The sequence below is a fragment of the Netta rufina genome, assembly GCF_964035555.1.
Source record: "Netta rufina genome assembly, chromosome: 8".
Taxonomy (NCBI): Eukaryota; Metazoa; Chordata; class Aves; order Anseriformes; family Anatidae; genus Netta; species Netta rufina.
Window position 1 is genome coordinate 25,330,421 of NC_140131.1, and position 21,917 is coordinate 25,352,337.

The following is a 21,917-nucleotide window of genomic DNA, read 5'->3' on the forward strand; positions in this document are numbered from 1 at the left end:
AGCCACTTCTTGCTACTACACTTGTGTTGCCTTTTGCATTTGGCCTCTGCAACCCAGTTTTAATAAAATCGGTATACGGCGTGCAGTTTATAGAATGAGCTGAATTATCAACACTTCCTTTGCATATTTAACCAAAATCTGAAGTTCAGATGTATGCATGCATATACATACATTCATGTATAAACAGTGAAAACATACAGTACCTTGCTAGTTTCAGTTAGAACAGAGTTAACTTTCTTCCTAGTAGCTGGTAGAATGCTGCGTTTTGGCTTAGGATGAGAAGAGTGCTGATAACACCCCGATGTTTTAATTGTTGCAGAGCAGTGCTTATACATGTACTAAGCCAAGGACATCTCAGCCTTTTGCTCTGTCCTGCCAACAGGCAGGCTGGGGGGGCAGCAAGAGCTGGGAGGGGACAGACCCAGGGCAGGTGACCCAAACTAGCCAAAGGGGTATTCCATACCATCTGGGGTCATGCTAAACAATATATAGGGGTGGCTAGCCGGGGGGAGGGGGCCGGACTGCTCGGGGTTAGGCTGGGCATCGGTCAGCGGGTGGTGAGCAATTGCATTGTGCATCACTTGTTTGTGCACATTATTAGTAGTAGTACTATTATCATCATTGTATTATTATTATTGTTATTATTATTTTCCTGTCTTATTAAACTGTCTTTATCTCAACTCACGGGCTTCACTTTCCATTTCTCTCCCCCGTCCCAGAGAGGGAGGAGGGAGGGTGAGCGAACGGCTGCGTGGTGTTTAGCTGCCGGCCGCGTTAAACCATGACAAGTATTTGTGAAGATAACACTGGAATCATTACTTTGGGCATGTCCCGTGATCAGAATTCAGACACATTCAGAAATTCTTACATAATGTTAATTCAGAAAGGTCTTTAAGGTTAATTCAGGAAGTCTTACATAAGGTTACACACTCAGGAAGACCAAGGAGCACGTTATTCCTGATATCTAGGAAGCAAGATTCAGCCCAAAGAGCAAAGAACTTGTATCTTTTTACCCTAAAGAGCAATGCTAGACTTTAAAATAACATGATAGTTTCTATAATACCTGTTTCCAAGTTGTCCTTTGGCTCTGTAAGTGAAAACCTAACACAGGCCAGCTGCTGATGTAAAAATGGGCAAACATTTTTGCTGTTTCTTTTGTTTGTTGTTCCCAAAGGAGTAGCATAGGGGAGAATTAATGATAACTTGCAAGTGCCTGGGAGGCAACGTCAAACCTTTTGCACAAGATGCTATCGACACTGCAAGCCAAATTTATGACTGCAGCACTGGGCAGTTACAATAGCTCAGCACCATCTCCCAGTTGCTTATCAAACCATGGTGAACAGAAGTTAATTCATTCCAAATCTCTGTGAGAACCGTGCTATAAATTTTCCAAAGAAAAACCTGCCACACTCATCAGTCACTCTGTTTCAGCATACAACATGAATCGAGGCTCACAATTTTGACCAGGCTGCAGATGATTGGAAGTTTTGACATTGGCTACAATACAATGTTCCTGAAGTCTTTTCTCCCCCTCTTCGGAATAAATGCTTCAACTGTCTAATCAGATACAGCTGAAATGCAACTAACAAGGTAAAGCTGAGATGTGGTCTAACATCTGAAGTGTCGCTTACACTAAAATACAGTAGGCAACATTCTCAATCTGTAAGAGAACCGTATTCTGTTTTGTGCTAGCAGTAAGCATTAAGCCCTTCTAATAAATAGAAGATTTTTAATCTAACTCAAAGAACAAAGGTTATCAACAACAGCAAAAATGTTAAAATGCATGCTACTAGTTCAATGCAGTTCTCAAATACAAGAATATTTATTTAAGAAGTATCCCCTCTCTCTCTCTCCTGCCTCACAAATGAGGAAAGGTTACAAGTACAGTATTATAGTGCACTTCTGCAGTTTAAAAAAGAAAAGAACAAGAGAGAGCAGCCCAAAAGCATCATCCACTCAATCAACAACACAGTATTAAGAAATTACTTATTCAAGTAAGCAAGCAACCCTTGCATGACAGAAAATAGCTACCCAATGGAAAACAAAATTTGGATCCAACTATAACTAGTGCCATGCTAGTCAACTGAGCCTAGAGCTAACTGAGGAGTTACGTGCCACACACAGAGTGATAAATTTATATTAACCTACGTGAGACCTCTCAAGTGCCTACATCAAATAGAAAACAATACTGTAAATCAGTAGTGGAAAGATTTAAGATGAAATTTCACAAGACAAATAAACCCTGCCACATTTCATGTACATGTGATCCTTCATAGCTGGAAGAGCCCTAGGACACTGTCAGGTCTGAAAAAAATAACTTCTTAATGATAGCATAGGTCTTGAGGAATGTTATCTAAAACTTCTTTTCCAAAAACACAGTAATTTTAACTGAAAATTTTTTCATCATGTCACATTGATGCGCAGGCATACAGTACCCTCATAAAAACCATCACCTGATTAATAGTTATGCATCCAGGAGGGCCACCTCAATTTTTATTTGTTACAACAGTTATACACTGGCAAAGGGAAATTAAAATTCAGGAGAATGCATGCTACAGCGAAGCCTGAACAGAAAAAGCTTCAAGATACACGGGTCACAGTAAGGTCTTCCTCTCTCCTGACTCTGCTTCTCCTGCTGCTCACTCATGCAGGGAGCTCAGAACGTGGTGGCTGTGATATTTCCACGGCAACACTGATGACAGTGATGTCACAGATTCAACCCTGACATAGCTTCAGGATCAAGTACACAGAGCAGATGGGATGCGAGGGAGAAAGCCCCTATTTAAACACAAATCTCTTTCATAAGAAAGAAAGGCGTGAGCAAAGAAACAGGTGAATGGATCACATTTTCAAGTATGATATATTCAAAAGATTATCCTAGCATGAAAATCTATTTAAAGGCAAGACCTACAATACAGGCTAACTGTCAAATTTGTTAGGCCTTATAATAAACCAACCTTGAAAGCTCCCTGTTTAGCATGACAAGCCTCGTGCTCTGTTTCTAAAGTGGCGGTGAAGACATCACATTTTTATCCCTCGTGAATTTCCCTTAAGTAACTTTAACATCCAGACATATTAATTGGATACATTATTGCAGTCATAGCACCACATGTAAATATTATGTCAGGCCCTTGCTGGAAAGAGTTTGTTACCTGGATTAGGTATAACATGAAAGAACATGAGAAGGGGGACAGAAGAGGGTGCCCCCGCAGCACAACCACAGGTGCAGCCTCCACAGTAACTCTGCTCAGGGCTATGCACAGGTCTCCTAAAGGGGCTGCTCTCCACAGAAGGCAACTGGTGAACAGCACGCTGTGCCCACCTAGGGAGGCAGGGAAAGGGACCAAGACCAGACTTCAGGCCTGGGCGGTCAGTCAGGAGCCCCAGGTAACAAAAAGCGGTTTCTTACAATGGTCATGATAGAATAAAGCCAAATAAAAGGCACAGGTCAAAAGGGAGATAAAAGGAACTAGAAGGCTACAGATCCACATCCTGATCACGGAAGGAAAAACATGTTGTTCCAGATTTCGAGACCAAGACCTGGCAGGATTATCAACAGTCTAGCTCTCAGGAGGGAAAGGATGAGAGAAGTTGAACAAGACGTGCTGCCTGATGCTGGGCCTGAGCTGAGATGCGAATGGTCTCCAAGAAAGGGTGTCAGATGGAGGCAGAGACTGAAGCTGCAATACAAGGAGCAATCTATCAGAAGTAGAGTAGCTAAGCAGGATTCACAGTTGTCATCTACGAAATTAGCAAGGTAAAAACTGCAAGAGTGAGCAAACAGAAGACAAATGTACCATGACACAAAACAAAACACAGCAATGACCAAAGTGAGGAAAGCCAGTCTGATTCCCTAAACCACAACTGTACTGACAGCAAATCAAAAAGGCTGACAGTAAGTGGAAGGATGCTTGCTGGTCACAATATAATATATATATTATATATATATATATATATATTAAAATAACCAAGGACTGCAACAGGACCAAGATGTCATTCTACAACTAAATAAGCACAGCATTATAAGGAAGAAAAAAAAAAGAAAAAAGAGCAGAGGAACCTGAGGTATCAATAACAGTACACAGTAGCGTAGGTACAGAAAAGTCTGTTGTGACTGTCAGTCAGTCACTGAAAAGAAAAGGAAGACCTAAATAGCTATGATTGTTTAGCTTCAACAAAAACTTGCTTTGTAGACACACTAGGCAGGTATGGTTTACACCACGAATGAAAATGTTGGCTAAAGAAACAAAATGAAATAGTCAGGGTTTATATACTTCCATAAGCTCTTCCGTAGGCTTCTAACTTACTAAAATAGTAAGCTCAAGAAACAGCAGCCATTAGCACAGCAGGATAAGAAATATGCTCAATTTTAAAGTGTAATCTATTGTACTTACAGTTGTGATTAAGACACAACTGTCACAGGCTAACATGGCTACATGACCCCAAGAAGATTTCTTCTCTCCCGGCATTTCTAGAAGGCCAGTAACCTTGGAGGATAACATGACCTGAGTTCCCCTAGTGGAAATTATAGAGGTTACTTTAATTTTAGCACTGGAAATCCCATCATCTTTTTACACCCAAGATGAAAAAAGCCTCTCTCAGGTAACTCTTGTAGTACTAGATCTCTTTACCACATGCTTGTAGAGCTGTGAAACCAAGAGCTAACACAAGTGCAAGTCAGAACTCATCGCTGTTTGTGTCATGTACCACACCAAAGCATCTGCCAAACACAAGCTAGAAATAATGTTTATTTTTGCTGTTTGGAAAAGAACTTTCTTCCTCCCTGTGACACTAACTGAAATGAATAGTCCACTGATAGGCAGAAGCCAATTGCTCTGCTAAAAGAAATCTTATACAAAAATCAACGTTTTCTTAGGATCTGTGGAAGCTACGCTTCAAGTCCAAGCTTTGCAAGTTTCTAGAGCAAAACTATTTTTACAACAACCAAAAGGAAAACATAACAATAGAAAAAGCATGACAGCTATGAATTAACACATTAATAGGTTTTAAAAGGCAATACAGTAACCACAGTCATTTTCTAATACAATCCCAATCTGAAAGCAGTTCATAACATTAGACAAAACTAGAGCAGGTTACAAACAAGGTTTTGTTTTTTTTCCATCCCTTATTTCTATAAATACCAATAAGCACAGTACATTACCTTCATTTTTGGATGCTTGACATTTTACCTTCAGTACCAAATCAAAGGTACGTTCTGGATTTTCCCTAAGAGAAATAAACACAATTGATTAATCTTACAGATGTTTCAGACAGCGTAAATCATTTTCTACAGTGTTACACCTCTTCTGTTCTGTTTGTACAGAATAAATTAAAATAAATTAAAATTTCATTAAAATAAAATTAGAAATCAGATTGGTTCCTCCATGGAACTAAGGCACATTTTCCTGTACAGTGTTAAAAAAAGAACAAGGAAGTTAAATAAATCACATAATTTAGGTTGTTTGATACTGTCATTGCATCAAAAGAGCTTTCCAGTGGCTCCACCACGTTTAACAGTTGAGGAAAAAAAAAAAAAAGTACTACTAAAACCTTTATCAAATGATCAATTTGAAACACACTAAAGGGAATCCCAGGCAGCCTTTTCTAAGGTTACCTCTCGTTTCTACTTAAGAGGAATAGTTTATCATTGAACTCCCATTTTAATGCCATGCTTTTGCCACTGTCCTTTGGATGTGCCTGATCACCACCACAAGGCCGCAGATCACCGAGCTTCCTCTTTCACAAGATATCGATCGTCAGTGTTACAGGCTGAACCGCAGGCACGATTCCACGACTGAGAAAACCCTGCGGCAGCGCCTGGGGACGGGCACGTTCCCGACCCAGCCAGCCAGAGGGTGTGGGGAGATGGGGCCCCCACTTTTAACAGCCACCCTGGGCAGTGCTGCATCCTTTTGGTAAAGGCACACCTGACGGTAACGGAGGGCACATGCTAAAGCAGGTAGTGCTCGTCCTAATCTCAGACTACATTGTTATTAAAATAGTTTGAGTTGCCACTGCTATACCATCCAGCTCTCCCTGGCTACCAAGCACGCTGCTATTTATATTAAAAACAAGCGGTATAACCGCACCCATATCAATTATCTATTTAACCACATAAAAGGCTGGCACTTGAACTCCTTTCTTCAGGTAATGCTCCTCCTGGAGTTTTAGGTAGATTAAAAAAAAAAAAACCCGGACTTGGTTCCAAGTTTCTAGAACGCTTCAGACAAAGGGTGCAGCAAGTTAATGCTCCGTCGTTTCTTTAAAGGCAGCTCTGAACGAAATCCAAAGGCTGAGCTGGGGAAAATTTCAGCTGTCACAAATTAATTGATTCAGTTCGTGCTTTCAGTGACCTCAGCACCATCATCGCCTGACATATGCAATTACAGTCTAATTCAGGTTACCGAGACATAGCCCTCCCATATCACAACCTTCCCTTGCATTATAATTTCAAGCATTTAGCTGGAGAAAAAACGCAGGACCCACAGACCCTGCGCGCAGGCAATGCAGCCCTGCTCGGTTACAGGCCTGGGGGCTGGAGGTGAGGCTGGGGCTCAGGTCAGCGCCTCGCTCCTGCAGCTGGGAGCAGGTTCAGAGTGAAACTGGAGAGGCTCGGCTTCACTTGGCCCACCAAGGTCCTTCCTTCACACCAAGTGCCACCTCCCCGTGACCTTGCCCAAGCTGAGCTCGTTTCACCCCTCCACGTGCCCCTGGGCTGTTTTTAAGATCAACCAGCCCCCCTGTGCCAAACACCCAGCCAGGGCTCCCCGCTCCACCACCACCGGGCACACTTGGTGGGGGAATCCCTCACCACCACCCCCTGCATCTGCTCTTCCAGAAGACCCCTCCCAGGCTCCCTCCTCACACGCAGCAGTGTCAGAGCCCCCGGAGGGCTGCTCGGCAGCAGCCCTGTCCCTGTCCCCGTCCCTGTCCCTGCCCCTGCCCACCCGGGTCCCCCCTGCCTGCACCTGCCGCAGGGGCAGGCGGCGGAGCGGCCCCGCAGCCCTACCCCGGCCCCGCCACCATTTTACAACCGAGCCCAGGGGCGCTGCCCCCCCCCTCTCCGGTCCCCGGGGGCTGGCAGGCGGCGAGGGGCGGCCGCGGGGCTCCCCCCGCCGCCGGTCGCCCCCGTGCCCGGCCCCCGTGCCCGGCTGTCACTCAGCGGCCGGTGGGCGCCCCGCCGCCTGCCTCCCTCCCTCCCCTCTCTCCCTTCCCTTCCCTTCCCCTCCTTTCCCCTCCTCTCCTCCCCCGCCGCGCCGGGCGGGCCCGGCAGGCCCCGAGGCCCCTCACTCACTTGATCCTGCTGTCCATGGCTGCATCGCGGGCCCCGGCCGGCACGCAGGGAGGGCGGCGGGGAGGGACGGGCGGGAGGGCAGCGCCGGCCCCGCTCCCCCCTTGGGCCCCGGGGGCGGCTCAGCGCGGCGGCGGGCGGCGGCCCATGGCTGCTCCCCTGCGCTGCGCTGCGCTCCCCCGGCTCGGGCCGCGACTGCGGCGGGGAGCGGCGGCGCCGCCTCCTCCCCCCGGCTCGCAGTTCCTGTTGCGGCGGCTCCGGCACCTTCTGGCGGCCAGGAAGGGCCCGGCCACGGCGGCACCTGAGCCTCAGGGCCCGGGGGTGCTCCGCCGCCGGGCCCCGGAGTAGCCCGGGGGGGCGCCCAGCCGGCCCCGGGCAGCCGCTGCCCGCTGCGCTGTCGGCGACAGGAGTGTCGCGACAGGCTGGCAGCATCGCCCCAGCCGGGCAGTGTGTCCCGCTCGCGGCCCTTTTTAATATGTGGTGGAGAAGTGAGGGGTTTTCTTGCTAAAGGTCATAAACTCGGGGTTGACCCGCGGTGACTTGGCCGGGCTGCAGCAGCTCGGGGAGGTGCCGGAGTAAGCGCAAACACACCTAAAAACGCTTTGTGCCCTCCAGTATTTCCAGTCGGTTTGGAAAGGAGGAAGAAACAACACTGGCCTCCAAAGTCTGCCAAGTCTCGCTCAGCTGAGGTGCGCTGAGCAGCCCAGCGCCCACCTACACCAAGCACCCTTCAGCAGGAACATAGCATGGGTGTAAGGGAAAGCACACACACACACACACACACACACACAACGCCAGGCCAAAGAGAAAGCTTCGCTCATTTCACCCCCAGAAATCAATCATCGTATCAACACTTGAAAAGAAGGAAAAGATTCAGGCCAATTATATATTAAACACATAAAACAGCATTAATGCATTACCGAGGCTGAAAGAATCGAATATTCAAAAGCCAGGAAATTACGAAGACGGGCTTTTCCAAAGCAATATCGTTTTGGCTTCATTACACATCCTACACACCTCACAGGATATAGATTAAATAATAATAAAACGTAGAGAATGTGCAGCGAACCCAACTGGATGTTGCGGCAGAAACGTTAGCTTTGGGAGTTTCCTGGTTTTCAAGTACTTACTTTCCCAGCTTTCATTTTACAAAAAGTCTTGGCTGTGTTTAGCAGACTGCATTTGCAGCTCCCCCTGAAGTAAATGAAATTGTCTGGGACTCTGCATCCGTAACACATAACCATGCACTTCACATAGCTCGGGGTTTGGCTTTTAGAGAAATCATGAAACCTGGATCGTACACCACGAGAGGCCCTGGAAGCAGGCAGCCTTAACACACTGCTGCTAAATTTAACTTCTCTGATAAGATCAACCTGGACTAAAGGGCAGGGAACGAGTGGGTGCGGTGCCTGCCCGTGCTCCACACCCAGAGATGGGCAGAGCAAAGCAGGGACAGATAGCCCAAGCAGATAGCCCAAGCCACTGGGCTGTGATGCCAGAGGCAGAGCGGCCGCATCCTGTACGCAGGGGAAGTGGCAGAAATAAAAGGGCTGCAGCAGCAGCAGCAGCAGCGAGTCGAGCTGGGTGCAGCTCACTGAGAGTGCACGTGGGGAGGGAGGTGAATCGTGCCTGTACGCCTCTCTCTGCCTCCCTTCCGCCCTCCGTCTCGGGCCCCATACGCCCTATAAAACACACGGATTTCGAAACCCGTTGCCGCAAAAAATGGCCCACAGTCTCGCTGGATTGAATTTGGATTGGGTGATTGCCCAAACAGTGAGACACTTTATGCATGGAAAAACTCGATTTTGAAGCATACCAGAAGGAGGACAAAAAGCTGTGTTTCAGGATTTTGGTAAAGCAGTATTTTGGATTATATTAAATATTTTATAAGGCTGCTGTGAGTTTCTTTAGCTCTTGTCCTAAACTACTGGTGCTTACCACTTTTCCGGACAGAAGAGCCATCTGACAGCCTGTCAGGTACGTCTGCTGTGCAGCCCTGGCCTGGCTCCAGGACTGGTGCCTTTCTGGGCTGATATGACCATCAGGTCCCTCAGAATTTATTTTGCTATAATTGGAGGAAAAAAAAAAAAAAAAAAAAACAGGCAGGGTTTCTTTCCCAGAGTACCTACATGCCTTGTCACTAAGAGTAAAATGATCGGATCTTCAGGTGATAGATACACTGCCTCACGCCTTGCCTGCCTGCAGGAGGAGCAGGGAAAGTTCACGTGCAAAATAGAGGCCACACAAGATAAAACCCTGATGAGATGAGCCTCACATCTCTCACAGCCATTATTCCTGTCTCTGTGAAAACTTAAGGAGACCTCTCTGCCTAGGTTACACTTAGTTCGTATTTTCAAGACTGCCTTATAACCACAGCAGCTGGAGAGTTACTTTATTGCTATTTTTTAATGAAACACAATGTTTTAGGAAAGGTTCTGGTGTTCAAAACCACTTCTTCCTGCCTTGTTTTAACCCTGGGAAAGGGTTAAGGCAGAAGGAGAAACTGAAAGAAAATTCTGATAGCTACGCAGAGAATGGATTGCTTCAGCGTACTCTGAAGCTGCAAACATCTAGTTTACTTTTCATTAATATTTCTTTTTCTTTTCCAAATTAGAACCACAAAACAAGTGATATTTGGACTTTTCAGAGTCAGCTATTCTATCAGGTAATCCAGAAGACAAAGCATTTTTATTTATGCTTTGTATAACTGTAAAATGGCTGAAGTCTGCCTAAGTTCTCCTTAAAAGGTTAGCGTAGGGACTAGTATAAGAGGATTTGCTGGAGGCGGGGGGACAGGGGAGAAGAACACTTATTTCATAGATAGGAGCAATTAAAAACTTTGTAATTTAAAGATGAAGATTCCTACTCAATCTTAATTGTAGCTAGCCAGCAGTAAATACTCATTACTCATCTTTTTACCACTGTAATAATGTGAAGGAACCCTAAAGCTCCTAGAGGTACGTGTACCCACTGTTCAGCCCATCTGTGCTATCAGTAAAGGAGAGCTTGCTGCAATTCCAATGGGACCTGCAAGGCTCCGTTTTCTCCCTGACTAATTAACGCATCGCAGTAAGTATGAGCTTGCATGAAAGACCCCCAAAAGCTTACTTCACCCGAATCAGATAAGGAGAGGACGGAAACACCGACAGGACAGCTCGAACTCAAGGATCAACGTACCAAAATATGTAGGATACATTGGAGTTTATAACCAAATTCAGTATGGAAACAACAGGAGACATAGTTGAGAAACACCAAACAAAAGTCAAAAACGAGCATCCACATCCCTTCTAATATGGAGCAATCTGCCATTCTCTGCCAAATCAAAACCATGTGGGTTTGGGTCTATAAAAGTTATGCAGAGTGCAGTTCAAATCTCAAAAAGGGATATGAGAAACAGACAAGGAATGGCCACACATCATGTCACTTGGGAACAGTGGAGCAAGCAAGAAAAGTTACGTGAGAATCCAATCACTTTTTTAAAGCTGAAACCATTACGTACACACAGTTGGTGATTTTCTTTTGGCAGGGAGAAGGTAGAGGGGACAGAGAGAAGGGAAGAGCACACAGCCTGTGGAAACAACAATCTCTCTGTTAAGCATTTAGCATGGGGTGAATTTGAATCCTCCCCATGTGAACTGCAAACAAGTATGCTTCATGTGAGGAACCCGCAGGGACTGCAGGATTTACCCTACAAACAAAGGCAATCCTAGGAAATTATGGAGGTTTTAGGAATCGCTGACTGAATCCACCTCTCTACAGGTCAGGTCTCCCACTCCACTCCCACTCCAACTGACTCCACCAAAGTTTTTTTGTTGTTGTTGTTTTGTTTTGTTTTGTTTTTCCCCTGCTCAGTTCTGAGTTAGTAGAGAGTTTTTGCCACTCCTGTAAGGCAGAGCACAGCCCTAATGAATTAAGGGATCTTAAGTATCACAGAAGCGTTCCTTGGCCAGGTATATTTAATTCAATAATAAAACATACTACAAATTAAAACCAGAGAAACAAAAAAAGTCTTCCTCTTAAATGCTACCGAAAGCAGTAAGGAGATTTCCTGCAGAACGCTGTTAGCAGAGCTTGCGGAAAAAAGATGTTCCCTCCTGGGAATATCAACAGGTTTGTCAAAAATGGCAAAGTAGGAAGAGATGCAACTTCCTATTGTGTGGTTATAACAAAACATTTCCTGGAACACGTTTGTATGATCAGAAATATATACCTTGTACCAAGAATTACTTCTTTGTTTGCCACAAACTCTGCCAATATGGGGATTGCTTTTAGTCCTTGTTCCTTCAAGTGACTTCAAGTCATTTTATGCTATCTCAGCTGCTACCAGTGCAGCTCCTAACAATGTAATCACCTAATCACACCTCACAGACTTGGAAAACATTTCTTAGAGCAAAATACTGACCTCACGGAGAATTTGCTGTTCATTTCAATGGGATTGGAGATGATTTTCTTACCCCCTTGTTTGTTATGCGTACTCATCACAAATTGTAAATGCAGAAACAATGTAATCTCCCTACACAAAATCCTCCAGATCTGCACATTCACAAACATCAACTTACTGATTAAACTTCTTGGCCATAATACTAACATGAGACAATACTTAAGAGAAAATACTTAAGAAACACAAGATACCTACACCAAGTTATTTCATAACTCGGCTTCTTTAGGCAGTCATTGACTCAAAGTAGACCTCTTCTAAGAAGCCTGTGAAGATTAACTAAACATATATAGTAAATATGCCTGCAGTGATTCTTTGCATTTATTGACTATTTGCACAATTCATCCAACCATCTTTTTCATCTTTCAACATTATTTATTCTAAACAAACAAAAAAGTAAGAAGCTTAAGTTTTCCTGCATAAGAACAGTTTCTGATTTGAGAAAAATGCAAAGTAAATGTGATACCTTGAAAAGGTAGAGATGTGACTAAGTAGGACTTCTGTGTGAAACTTTTGTTGTGGTACCATTAAAGTTCAGGGATGCAACAACCCAGTAGCTGTCAATGTCCCCTCAGCAATGCTGCATGCAAAGGCTAATCTGCCCAAACATGCATGCCCAGGTAAACATGGTCATAAATTAATCAGTGAGCACCCAGGGAGAGATCACTACTTAGATAGGAATGATGATTTCCAGGCTTTGTAATCAATACATCCTACCAAGGAGCCTGAGAAAGCAGGGCTTCTTAATCAGGTCAGCTGGTGTAGCTGTCAAACTCATCAGCTTACATTAGTATGCCCATTTAAAATGAACATTTTTATCACGATCAGTAACAGGACAAGTCGTTGCGTAGAAACTACCTGACTTGAAAATACATGACCCAGTTTGTATAAGATAGAATCATGATACTTTTTTGTTCCTTTTAGCTGTTTTTGTTGCTATGTGGAAAAGGTTTTGAAATATTCCATGCATTTTCTATAAAGCAAGTGTCAAAATCTCTTTTGATTCTGAAATCAGACGCTTGTGCTACAAATGAAATTGTATTTAGTAAAACTTTAAATTGGAAGTTTAACAAAGAGGCCGAAGGAATTTATATGAATGTACATTCAGACTACAGAGTTTTAAGAGCTAAAATGCTCAAAAGGTTAAATGTTTATGATATCACTATATTAAGCATTTGTTTGTAGGTAGCATTTGCAAATCCTCACAATCTGATCTTCAGTGCCTTTTGTTAGTTAGTGCCATAGCCTGCAGAAGATGTCAAGTACACAACTAGTAAATATTTACAAGCTTTCAGAAGGTTTAACCAGGCATTTGCTTTACCCATGTAGTCTTAATGTCTTACCAGGGGTCTGTATATAAATTTAGAAAAAAAAGATAAATGGATGCTGATCTCAGTTAATAGACAATTTAGGAAAAATCTTTATGTGAATTTCTCATTTATTCAGACAGGAGAGCTGACAATCTAACAGCAGAACAAACCACCCGGCAGCTCTACTGCCCAAATCCAGCTTCGGCCTGCGAATACCGAGCATTTCTCAGTGGACGTTGATTATTCACAGGAGTGTCTGAAAACAAGCAGTGGTCTTTGCCCAGCTTCTGCTCAGATACAAGTCAGGCACCTCCAGCTGCCCCCCTGCGAGCACGTTCAAAGAAATGAACGACTGACAAGAGAAACTGAACTGCTCTCTTCTGATTGTCAAAAAAAAAAAAAAAAACACTCCCACAAAGGTTCAAGAAACACTGATGGCCACGCCAAGGGAAAGTATCCAGCTCTTTCCCACAGTTAGTGATTACTGTGGAGATTTTTTCAGTCCAGCAGATAGTTTTCTAAGCATGAATGTTTTAGTGAGGCAGTGGGGTCAGCCGATACCTTTCCATATGCATGGCTTCTGTAGAAGTAAATCACTCATTCACATCATTTGCAAGTAAAAAACTCTTACCAGCTTAAACACATTCCTGCTGAGTAAATTCAGTTCATCTCTTAAAGCAAGGATATACTCCTCACACTTCTCATATATGTATGTGTTCTAAATGCTGTGGGTTGTTGGCTACCTGATTAATCTCGTACTCATTATAATTACCATGGAGCAAGATTTCTTGCCATATTTGAAAGTTATTTTTAAAAAGTTCTACTCACGACGATAAGAAATTGTTTTCTATCAGCCAAAAAAAAAAAAAAAAAAGCCATACTGTTGTAATCTTCTGAATGTGGCTTTTTGCAGTGAGGCCAAATATACATAAAATTAGGAACTGAACTTTATTAACATGAAAGTGTGTTAGAAGTGTGCAAGCTCTTTTGGAAACTGTCTGCTGTGTCTACCAAAAAGATTCCAAACCAGTAAATCAGGCCATAGTAAGTATTAAAAGAACAGTTTCCAGCTGTTTATTTATCGTGGATTTAGGCCCTCTGTATGCACTGGCAAAACTATGAAAAACTATACACTGACATATGTTTTGTATGGAAATCAGTTATAGCAAAAAGCCTATTTCTCAGATCTACAAACAGTATTGGACTTAGGATTAGCCAATAGCAGTGGCAAATTCTCATATTTATTTGCATATAGAGTAAAAAGCACTGTAAGGTTTCCCCATCAGGATGTCCTGCAGCTTCTCTAGTCCATGTGCTGGTATTGTGGCTGACAGAACATGAAGCCCACAGTGCCAGTGTCTTAGGGCACATATTTGTCCTTGTGTTTTACTCATCATTGCACCAGATAATTCAGCAATAGCATTTCTTCTTAGAAAAAGGCACCTTTCCTCTAATAACATAAAATTAATTGCTTAATACTGTTTCTCTAATGAAAAAATAGTGATGTTGCACAACATATGAATCATAATGTAGGTAGATATACAGCGAGCTTTCTGAAGATTTCCCACACCTCTGTTGCTATAACTGAGTCATGCAATTGGATCTCAGATAAATCACTGAAATATCACACACATCTGCTGCTGCTTTCTTCATATAAAGGTATAAGGACAATTGACCCCGTTATCTTTGTGTTAAATAGATATAAGCATTTCAGACAGATGGCTTTAGATCACTATATATATATTTGCCATCTCTGAGTCATCACTGGATCAGATATTGAAGGCACTAAACTGACTGAGAGATTCTAAGCACAGCAGATGTGAGCATAATCTCCAGTAATCAACTAATAAAGTAAACGACCATGATTAGTTGGATACTTACTGAAGATATTGAGTTTAATATCTGGCTATAATAAGATGGGCAGACGGGCATAACAGCTCAAGAAAAGCAAGACTGTCCTGGGGCAGTATGTGCACGCATTGTACAGCTGATGACATTAATTACTGGAGATAGTCCAGCTGCCTACTGCAACCACTGGAGCTGTAGAGCCAGTTTAAGAGCAGACAAACAGTAGGACTGCACGCTGCCTGGCATTTGAGAAGATGCACCTGAGAATTCAGAAAGACAGCAACAGCTACCCCAGGGCAGCCAGCCACCTCACCTTTTGATTGCAGGACTTCAGCCCTCGCTGATGTAAATGGGAGTCAAGGGTACTCAGCAGTTCTCAAGCATCTCTGGAAGTCTGCCGCAGGATCAGGCCATTTTGTTCTTAGAGTGCCAGACAGGCACAGAAATTAAATCATATTGTTATTACTTATTTTGCACAGAATTCTCCATCTGCTGCTTTTCTCAATAGTTCCATTAGAAAGTCATTCTGCCTCGTACTCTATTATTAACAGATGTTGGAGCAGAATGATGTCTCTGTGTTCCTGGGACAGTTCGAAGTCTTGCTGAGTGCAAACCTCCGTGTGCTCCCCTAGCACCAAACTGACACTGCAGCAAAGCAGCTCCCTGCCACATGAAACCCCACAGGTGGGAAGGGACCTCCAGAGGTCACCTCATCCAGCCTCCTGCTCGGAGCAGGTTGTAGAGGAGCAGCTGCTCAGATGCTGTGGAAGCATCGCCTGCTCCAGCCACCCTCACTGGACTCGCTTCAGTGCGTCAGTGTCTTTCTTGGGATGGGAAGCCCAGAGCTGGATGCAGTGATCCAGCCCCACAAATCTTAAAGAGGGGACCAAAGACTTCCCCTCAGCAGCTGCCTGTCTTCTCACTGACAGACCCCAGAGCACGGTTGGCCTTTTTTGCTGGAAGGATGTGGCGCTGCCTCACATTCAGCACACTGCCCACCAGATTCCCCAGGTCTTGTTCTGCAGTACCGCTTTCTGGCCAGGGAACCCCCACCTGTACCTTGAGTGACCACCTCATTCTAGGATGCCAGCTGCTTCAGGAGCTCAGCTGACAGCTCCAGGCCAGCTGTTTTGCTGCTGTGACCAAAGCCAGTGGCAGCCCTGGTGAGGGCCTGCCTGCCCCTTCCCTGGGAGCTGCATGTGCCCTGGGGTTTCTGTGCCAGGCCTCGGTGGAACTGCATTGTAGCAACACCAGCGCCCCGTCTCCTACCTTCCCGTTTCTCACCCCTATCCTGCCCTGCTGACTCAGTATCTGGTGGACTGGTTCCAGACCTGGCCCAGATCCTGTCACAGAGACTTCATGTCCTGGCTTCTTGTCAGCAAGGCCGATGCCCTGCCTGCCTCAGTGCCACCTCACCCCTTGCTGCCCATTCCCTGACACGCTGTTACAGGAGCGTGGGGCTTGGTGTCTGCCACAATTGCCAAGCAGATTGCATTGGCCTTTGCTAACATCAGCCGGTGCTGTCAGCCCCTTGAATGTTCCCTCCTGGTCCCGCTGACCCATATACAACCAAGGGGCTGAAGCACTCCCCAGCTGCATTTGTCTCTGCCTGTGGGTGCTGCACGTCGCCACAGATTCTGCTAGCACACCTAGGGAGCCAGCAGATGAGAGGATTGCCTTCAACCTGCACCTTTTCAACCAGTTCTTCCTCATTTGTGAGTAACAAGTCCAGCAGAGCACCTCCCCTAGTCTCCTGTCAATCACCTGCTTCAGGAAAATGTCTTCAGCACACTACAGAAACTGCCTGGATTGCTCGGGCACGGCCCTGTTCCCATTTGAGCTGATACCAGGTGCGTGAAGCTCTCTGTGAGCACCAGCGCCTGTCCTAAAGAGGCACTCAGATAAAACAGAACTGAACAGTAATTCATGTCTATACATGCAGCATGCTTAGACCTCTCATAACCCTGCACACACATTAGATGAGGATGAAACTCATCATGCACACCATAGCATCACCCAGCAGCACAGAGCAGGAAATGCAGCTAGAGCTGCGGTGCAACTGCAGCCAGCAGGACAATGCAGGCTGACACAGCACTGAGGCAAGACACTGAGACATCAAGCAAGACAGCATCCTTTTAAGTCCTCGATTTGATGTCAACTCTGAAGAAGTGGGGATCACCACATCCTGCTCATCACTACCACTCCTTGGAGCAGTTCTTCTCATGATACTTCTGCCCCAAGACAGCCGTAGCAGCACATGACAACTGATGGGCTACATTAAAGTATCATCTTGAAATGCTCATTTACGAGAGTAAACTTTTTTATTTCTGTTGCAATGTCCTGAAAAACAAAGCAATGGTATCTCCCAAGGATCTTGGTGGTGTTAGCATGTAATTTCACTGCATCAGGTGGTCTAAAGGTGTGTTCCTACTGTTCTGCTAACTCCGTAGTTTCTTTGATGCCAGCTGTCAAACACAGTGGTTTGTGCTCAGGCTCTACCATGCTTCTATGGCAAAGATTATGAAGAGCACTGCAAAAAGCATTGTGAAAACTGTTATCATTCAGAGCTTCATAGTTTTCTCATCTCATCTGGTATTGATTATTAACATTCAATGTACATAGGTTCATCAAGGCCAGGGCAGTTCCCCAGACCAGTTAGTCTGAAATTTGCCAAGTGAAAATATTTTGGATAGCTTAATAAATATTCCTGTTGCCATCATTTACACTTAATGTGAGTATATCTGTTAAAGACATGTGACCCCACAGTTTCAATCATTTGTTCCACATTTCCTATTAAATTACAAACCATTTTGAACTGTATTTTTCCCCTCAAATAACATAGTAAGCTTGGCAAGTGGGAAGACACAGGGAATAGTTTTACAAAACAATATGTCATTCTTCTTTCTCAAAGAACACGTCAGCCACTAGCAGACTCAGGAGACCTAACCCATATGAGCGTTCCTCGAATGTGTTACAAAACACAGGCAAAATCTTGCAAAAGAAATTTCTTTCTCCAATTTATAAACTTGAGATTGGAATTAGGTCTAATCCATCATTCAATATAGTTAATGAAAAAAAAAAAATCATAAGGAAAAAACACCTTTCTCTGTTTTCCATAGTAAAACTATAGGATATTTCCAGGCACTGGTTAAGTGAATAAAACATGTTTTGAACTGTAGGACCTCCTTAACAAGCTCCTCGCTTATCCTGAAAACACGGTACACTGTAATTCTGATGTGACACAACTTATTTTCAGTTTTGTAATCTATAGAGTACATTAAAATTACATACAGTGCAAAGCATTCTGTTCCCAGTCTGCTCATGTCATAGAAGCTGTTTCATACTAGACATGGCAAGAGGTAGATAGCCTGTGGTGTTGGTAAACTGATCTAAATGCCTCAAGATGCTTTCAGCTGTTTTCACAAGACTACCCCTGTTATGCTATCAGTGAACAATTTGAATTTCTAATTATGTGGTCACCAACTTGCAACAACAGTAACCAAAAGAAATCATTTGTTAAAGTAATGACACATTCTTTTTTATTGTATGATGATTTCTGGCCTGCTGAAGAAGTCAAGCAGTATTCCCAGCAAATCTGGGCATTAACCAACACGAACTACCTTTAACACACACAGCAAGTAGCATCCCCCCAGCCCATCTGCCGCGTCCTGCTGCACGAGCAATACGTGTAGCTCAACAGAGCCGCTGAGATATCGCAGAGCAGGGTTCTGCTGCCACAGCTGCTCTGCTGCTGAACTCACCCTGGAGTTACAGAGCTGCCCATGCTAACACCCAGCCGATTAACTAGGGACAAGCGAGGGTCTTCAGACAACTCCCTCCCCCATTTCCTGGTGACTGTTTCCACAATTATGCATCCAAGAATGAGTACTTGCAGAACCAGGCCATGGAAATATCTGCCAGAGAATCTTTTTCTTGATACCATAAAACCAAATCTGCAATCCCCTCACTGCTTTAGAAGAAGCTATATTGAAAACATATGTCCTGCAGCTGTACTGCAAGGCAAATAGGAGGCTGAACGACTGGGACAGCACTGACGGACCTGCGACCTGCTCGGGAGTTTTCTCTCTGCTGCCTTTGCTGTTAATTTGCTGTCTTTTTCCTCAAACAGAGGGGATTTGCAGAAACATCACGGAACTAACAGGTGCTTGGGAACAAGACAGTGTCCTAAGGAATAAGAACTAGTGGTGAGAAACCTGTCAGTGTTCTTCGACAGAAAAGTTGCACTTTCTTTTCTAAATGGACCAGCATGCTTTTATATGACATGAAAAAACAATGATATATACACAAAAGTAGGAAAAAAAAACAAAACCAATACACTGTGATTAATTAACCTTTTTTTAAAATTTCTCTCCGTCCTTAGCATGTCTTCAGATTTCCCTGTCTAATCATTTGTACCTATGGAATACTTACAATTTGTAAATGTCCTCTCTGCCCGAGAATTACCCTGGGAATGTCAATTAGCATTTTGTGTTTCACAGAATATTTTCCTGATGCTCATAAGTTCTGCAATCATTTTGGGGTAAAAAGTTAATAGTACTAAACTACTTGTGCAATCTGAACATTCAGAGAATAAACCTTGACTTGACTGCACTGAGTTCAACCTTGTCCGTTCTGATATTTTCCCAAATATTCTCAAAATTATTTTCCTCACTGTGTTTTTTCTCTTTCATATTCCTATGTCGGCAGATTCCTTCTCCCTGTAGGTAGTTCCTTGTCCTCAGTCTCCAGCGCTCTGTGCAGTTCTGCTGCCACTTATTGTTCAGATCCATCTTCTGTTCTCCTGCCACCAAACTCTTCCTGTGCCGAACTGAGGCACAGCCACCAGATAAAGCCTTTAGCACTGGGATGAAGTTGTGTTTCCCATTAAAAAAAAAAAAAAAAATTAATTCACTAGCTTATGTATAAATTGATCTTGAAATGCCTGGCTGAATACATTTTATACATCGTGCGTGAAACAAGAGCAGGAGAGGTCCCTCCGTCCCCTGCCACAGTTTGTGTGAACCCGTGTGGATCCAGCAGAAGACTGATTCAGTGTGGCAGGGGTGGGGGCTGAAGGAGACCAGTACTTCCACCCAAACAGAAACACAGGGTCCTTGGCAAATATGAGGGTGTTTTCTGGGCAGGGAGAAGAATGTGATGATGCTAAACCAGAGGAGAGGAGAACACAAAGGTCTCTTTGTCAAGTTTCCAAGAGACAGTTGCCTTCACCCGTTCGTGGTGGCAGAATGCTCCCCCCGGCCCGCTAACGAAGCTCGCCAGACACCCGCCCGCAAATACTTCACGCATCACTTCACTGCACAGACCCTTCTGTCCTCAGCATTTGTCTTGTATCAGTTTTTATCCACTGTGTCCTTGCAGACTCCTCCTGGGGAACCAGTAACTTCACCTATGAGACTGCTGTCACAGAAAGCAGCGCTGCCATTCCCAGCGAGCCCAGTGAATTTGTAACTGGGACTTGGGACCATAAGCATTAATGTATGATCTTTTTCACGGGCAAAGCTGTCTCATCAGATTCTGTCAGCAGGGAATCACAGACCAAGTTCCTGTCGGGGATCATTACTGGTTTGTTTTCCAAGCGTCAGTACAAAAAGCCCCCAAACTAAGAGGTCAGCTGTTAAGTTTGGCACCCCCCAAACTCAGCTGTTTGCAACAGAAATGCAGAGAGCACTCCGAATCAAGAAGTTACACACAGTCACGCTGCTTCCGTCTACTGCACCTTTAGACACTGAAGGATGTTTGTGCAGCAACAGGAAATTCATTTTGTGCTCATTCAAACGCACTTCGTTACCAGATGAGTCACTGTGGTCTTCCTCTCCTGACACAAGTTTGTGTTTGTTTGCTTTTCCAGTTTTCACTTTGCATACGCGAACGCTCTCCTCCATCCACTTGTAAAGTTCACTGTTATCTTGATAATGTTTTTCCATTTCTCAGAACAGCTTCATGCTTTTTAAAATCCTCCTAAGCCCAAAATAACAGCCTGCACTTAAACGCAGGAATAGAAATGTCAGAGGAGACAGATTTTGCCCCAGATCATTAACATCAGTCTATCTTCACAGAAGTTAGGTGATTTATGCCAGCTGATGTTTTGGCTCTGCATTTTAGGCTTCCAATAAGAAAGTATAGAAACAATACTGACAGGGATCTAGAGAGTTATAAAAAAAAATAGACTTGAAAATATTATTTTAAGATTTCATTTGCGCATTTTTGTATAAAACCCAAATGTTTACTAATCAGGTCAAAGCATGTGTCTATTCAGGAGCCATCACAGTATTGTTGAAGAATTTGGCAAAATTCTCAGCTCTACGCTAGTTTATAGCTCTTTTTGCCAGAATGCTCTGTCATTTTCCAAGAAATGTGTATTTCTTGGACTCATTGTCCCAGCTGGTTTATTGATTTCATGGTTTGCCTTTCCAAATCACTGTTCCAGCTCATTGATGATTCTATCCAGTGCTGGTTACACAAAATGTTGCTGAAAGTTATCTTTACTTTGAAAAGCCATGTGTTGACCAGTATTTTTAGTTGACAGATATACTTAGCCAAGCTGACAATCTCCAAATTTTCTACTTCTGTGTTTTTTCCGCAGAAGGCAATGAGCTGTTTTCTGCAATAAACTCTTCTGTTTTGCCCATACTTATGGCCACAATCCACACTCTAAATCACTGTCTGCATTATTTTAACATAAATCCCCTTTCAAATACCCTTCTAATTCAATGGCATGCTGTAAATCAAATGCACACTATTATAACTGCCTTGAGACTCTACTGGAGCTCTTCAAATATACTCTTTAAAAGCACTGAGTTTATGGCAAGCTTCAGGGTAAATTTACAGCACGATACACAAAGACTTAGTCACAGGATAAAATTCTGCATGCAGAGAAGCTTAATAGTTTGGTCTTCTCAAACACACAGGTGGTTCACTTTAGAAATATATATAGTCCCACTGAAGTTAATGGAATTACGTGTATGCTTAAGGTCAAGTATATGCCTAAGTATTTTCAGGAGTATCTCCG

At 44.0% G+C, this 21,917-nt stretch overlaps 1 protein-coding gene across 1 annotated transcript in view; it reads right to left on the reverse strand.

The window, feature by feature from the left end:
* The window catches only part of DENND1B (DENN domain containing 1B), a 158,368-nt gene extending 150,907 nt beyond the window's left edge, over positions 1 to 7,461 (reverse strand). The window contains exons 1-2 of the mRNA XM_084291384.1: positions 7,295 to 7,461; positions 5,162 to 5,226 (exon numbers count right to left, since the gene is read on the reverse strand). Of these exons, the coding sequence (XP_084147510.1) occupies positions 5,162 to 5,226; positions 7,295 to 7,311 (82 nt within the window). The 5' untranslated portion in view covers positions 7,312 to 7,461. The remainder of the gene's footprint in view (positions 1 to 5,161; positions 5,227 to 7,294) is intronic.
* Positions 7,462 to 21,917: the final 14,456 nt, after the last annotated feature.